Consider the following 4,959-nt stretch of genomic DNA (forward strand, 5'->3'; position numbering starts at 1 on the left):
GTCCTTCAAGTGGATGTAAAAATTGCTTGTTTGAATGGAGACATGAAAGAAAATGCTTTTATGCCTCAACCATTAAATTCTCACATGGCCTAAAATAAGCACCATAAGCCTGGTATGAAAAATTGTCTGGGCATCTTTTGAAATTAAATTTCAAACACTTTAATCTTGGTGATGCTACTATGTTTGTCAAGAAAGTTGGCAACATTGTTGTCTATCTTGTGGTAGATGTAGATGATATGTTGATGACATGGAATAATGAAAATTATATTGCATCCATAAAGAAAGAATTGAAGACATAATTTTAGATGAAAAATTTGGTACATCTTCACTACTATTTGGGCATTAAAGTGATCAAACATCCAAGGTATATATTCCTCTTCCAAAACAAGTACATTGGAGAAATATTGAACAAGTTTAGCATGGATGAATGCAATCCTTCTACTCCAATGGAACAAAATTTAAAGCATACATCTAAAGAAGGAAATGAATTTGAGGATGCAACTAAGTATAGACAACTTGTAGAAAGTCCTATCTACCTCATCGCTACCAAACCAGATATTTCATTTATTATTGGAATATTTTCCAAGCTTATGAAAAATCCTTGTGGGGGACATTGTTCTAAAGTACTTGAAAGAAACACGAGACTTTGGAGTCAAATATAAACAAGTGGATGACTTCAACGTGATTGGATGTTTTGATTTAGACTTTGATGGAGATAAGGAAAATGGAGTATCTACTTCAGGTTATGTTGAGTCTTGGATCAAAAACTACCTCTTTGAGGTCATGAAAATAATCAGTTCTAGCAGACTCCACAACAAAGGAAGAATATGTGGCAACTGCAAAAGAAACTAAAGAGACTGTGTGGCTCATGAAAATTCTTAAAGATTTGAAGGAGAAACAAGTGCACTCAACTCCTCAACTCCTATTCTACTTGAAAATAATTTTGCAATTAAATTGGCCAAGAATCCAAAATTCCACGATCGAACCAAACATATTACTACAAAGTATCATTTGATTCGACATCATGTAGAGGCCAAGACTATTCACCTACGACATTGTTCGACAAATGAGCAAATTGCATACATATTCACCAAAGTGCTTGGAAGGAAAAAACTTGAAACATTCATAATGATATTTGGACTCACAAACTCGCCTTTAGACTAACGGGGGGAATGTTAGACACTTAATCCTTCGAGATTGGGCGAAATTATGTAAAAATGTAAATAGAAAAACTAAAATAGGAAAAAACCTTGGAATGTGTATCTCAAGGGTCACAATTCTAATTGTATATAATCACATTTATGTTAATGGAATGTATTCATATGGGAATTACCATCTTGACATTATATATATATATATATATATATATATATATATATGGGCCAGGGGGGAGGGGGTTGAACCATTCAAAGTAGTCTCATTATCCTACATTTTGGCCATTTTTCATGTGTATGTGTGTATATATAATAGTTACCAAATGTGTCTGAATTGGCCTAAAGTATACAAAAATTAGACTTTTCAATTCAATTCAGGGTTTAGTATGCCGATTTCAATACCGTAAGAGAATTTTAAAATTCATTTTTCTCTTCCCAAAAACATTTTTTTTACTATATATCATTATAATCATGTGCCTGTCCACTATAAAACCTTGAAAATTGGTGCATGATTGGATTAACAGGTTTATTTTCAATTTTTCACAATTAAAAAAAGTTAATTTGTCGATTCCAATTATATTATTGCTGAATAAATTTAGATGGAATAGCTAGATAGTATTAATACTAGATCTAATGGCTAGATGGTTGTTCTCAATGTATGACTTTAATAGGATCAAGTTGATATAGATTTATTTAATACCCAAGACATAAATTTTTGGGTATGTGGAGATCACTTGAAGTCTACTTTTAATATCCATGTTTTCATTCTTTACATTGGATGTTTATAACACTTTAAACACTAGGGATCAATGTTAGAGAATTCATAATTATTCATTTCCATTTCAATGTCTTTTTCTTTTCTTAAAAAATAATATTTTTGAGTATTCTAAGATCTATACTTCTTAATTTTTTCTATTGGATTTTAGAGGATCCATTTTTTTCCCTACCAAATGGAATTTAAATTTGAATTTGGTAACTATGATATATATAACATCAATATAGATCCATCTCAACCACACAATCAAATCTCCCATGGTGTAAATCTCTTTTCAATATTTTTACTTAAAAAAAACTTGTATCATAAGAAATTTGATCTCTAAAGTCTAAACACTTAAATCCAAATCTGTAATTGAGCCGAGAGGCTCATTCTACAACCTAGTATCATTCTATAGCCTAGTATCATTTTACAACCCAATATGATGTGTAACCCTAAGTATCCTCATTCTACAATGCAGTATCATTCTACAGCCTAGTATGATGTTTACAATGCAGTATCATTCTATAGTGCAGTATCATTCTACAACCTAGTATGATGTGTAACCCTGTTTGTCAGTGATCAGAGTTGAAATTTTGAGCATATGAACTCAAAAAAAAAAAGATAACTATACAAAATATTTAAATAATGTTAGTTCTAAACTAATATTAAATCCACATTTAAAATAAATCTATACTAATTAAACTACAATCTCATTTTGACCTTTCTCTCATGTCCATCTCTTCCTCTCGTGTCCATCTCTTCATCTTTTCTTCTTAAAATCCTTTTTCCCACCAGTATATTAGTTCTAAACTAACCTTCAAATGGTAAAATATAAAATTATTCTCATTTGCAAAAGTGTCAAATTTCACCATGGTAACAAAAAGAAAAATACTATGAATATGTTACTTCCAAACCCGGTGACAGAAAGTCCCCGTTGTACTTTTACGAAAAGTGGCCGATGAGAAATGTTCCGATAGTCCGCTACGAAGGGCAACATGAAGTGTGACTCAAAATCAACATCTGCATATTTGGAACACCATTTTTTATATTTGAGAATAACACAGGTTAGATATAATGTATTTTTTATTTAAAATAATTTAAAAGTCCGATGTTTGGATCATATTCTAAATTTAAATATTTGATTTTAAAAATATATTTAAAAATTATCATTAGAATTTAATTTTATTATCATATATGGATAAAAAAAATATTTTTGTATAAATAATAATTGTAAATATAGAAATAAATTTAAATCCTTAGAATACAACGTTTAATACATCAAAAGCGATTTAAAAAATAATATATACAATTTAAACCATTTTCCTACATTTCAGAAAACGAACTTTCAATTTTTTTTGAATGTTTAGACTGCGCTTTGTATACATTTGACCTCACACGTTACGAAATGAGTAGTGATGGGTCGGTGTGGCACAGCGTACATGGAGAATTTAGGCTGCGCTTTATATACATCAACGTCACACCTTCAGAATTGATGTCTCGTGAGTTGTGGTGGGCCGCAGCGTACGTGGAGACATCTCTCTCACGTTTTGAACATATCTCAAGACCCTCCCTGAGTCCCCGCTCTGGCATTTCTTCCAGAAATCACAACCATACGCGCATACCCGCTTCAACCATATATTTAAAAACTCGCCTCCACAATGCATATTCAGGGATACTGCCCTCTGGCATTTCTTCCAGAAATCACAACCATACGCGCATAGGCGCTTCGACCATACATATAAAAACGCGCCTCCACAATGCATCTTCATTTGATTTGAGATTTGCAGTTCAGCGATTACCAATCTCTACGCCTCCGCCTTGCAGCTTAAAAACACTGCAACCTATATAAATTGTGGTTCACTGTTTACCTTCCACAGACGTCGTTGGCATTGCGTAGCCAAATATGGGGAAACCCTCCCTAGAACACAATTCGCCATACCCACCAGACAAATGTCTTGGACAAAATTGCCACCAATTTAAGGGAGTTCGAATGAGAAAATGGGGAACTTGGGGGGCCGAAATCCGGACGCCCAAAACCAGAGCGAAGATATGGCTCGGCTCCTACAAAACGGAAGAGCAAGCCGCCCGCGCTTATGATGCTGCAGTGTATTGTCTAAGAGGCCCCGACGCCAAATTCAACTTTCCCGATTCTGTACCCTCCATTCCGTCGGCGTCTTCTCTTTGCCCCCGACAGATTCAGGCCGCGGCCGCCAAATATGCCCGGGACGAACAACCATCCGCTTGCCTTTCTCCAGACACTAATAATAACAATAATGGTGTCTCCCTCGTCTCCCCGTCGCAATCATCTTTGGTTTCAGAAACGGCGTTGTGCAGCAACAGCGAGCAGATTTCGGAGGAGCGGAATTTCTGGATGTCTTTGTTCGACAGTAGTGGGTGCCCTAACTTCCAGAATTTCCCATCCATTGACGACACCCCTGTGTTTGACTTCATTTCGACTTTGCAGGAGGAGGAGGAGCAGGATGGCTACATTTCTCTCGACTTGTGGAACTTTTGACAAGTTGAGATAAATGGAATCGTGGACCACTCACATTTTTCTTTTCTGGCTGTCTTTTACTTTTAAGTCCAGAACGTTTTGGCAGTATAGTTTGTGCCGTAGGGGAGAGAGGTATATTATTTTGCAGACCAATAATTGTCATAGTATTAATCCCACCAAGACACCAAGCTTTAACACATATATTACCACCAACCCATATATTACCACCACTCACATTTTTCTTGGTGTCTTTCGCTTTTAAGTCGGTAACGTTTTGGCAGTATATATAACCCATCCTACAATCGCAATTACTTTATTTTAAATCAATAGTGGTTACCTTTACATGATCAGCCATGTTACTTTGCCAATATTATTTCCAACTTCAAAATATGTAAATTTGCCAATATTATTTCGAACTTCAAAATATCTAAATTATTATAGAGAATCTCAGTTCAAAATATTTTTTAAAATGCACTTAAATTCAAAACAATAATGCATCTCTTATTCAAAACGGAATATCATCTGTCGAATATAAATACAAGATGTTTCCACAT

General features: G+C 34.5%; 1 protein-coding gene across 1 annotated transcript; it reads left to right on the forward strand.

Moving 5' to 3' along the window:
* Positions 1 to 3,814: 3,814 nt before the first annotated feature.
* On the forward strand, positions 3,815 to 4,426 carry LOC149176247 (ethylene-responsive transcription factor ERF017-like). The gene has a single exon (XM_089421400.1). The coding sequence runs from the start codon at positions 3,815 to 3,817 to the stop codon at positions 4,424 to 4,426; it is 612 nt and encodes a 203-aa protein (XP_089277526.1).
* The last annotated feature ends 533 nt before the right edge of the window (positions 4,427 to 4,959 follow it).

This window comes from Pinus tabuliformis, chromosome 4_1 (genome assembly GCF_031772625.1).
Source record: "Pinus tabuliformis cultivar Carrire ecotype Pingquan chromosome 4_1, CPIR1, whole genome shotgun sequence".
In the NCBI taxonomy this organism is placed as follows: Eukaryota; Viridiplantae; Streptophyta; class Pinopsida; order Pinales; family Pinaceae; genus Pinus; species Pinus tabuliformis.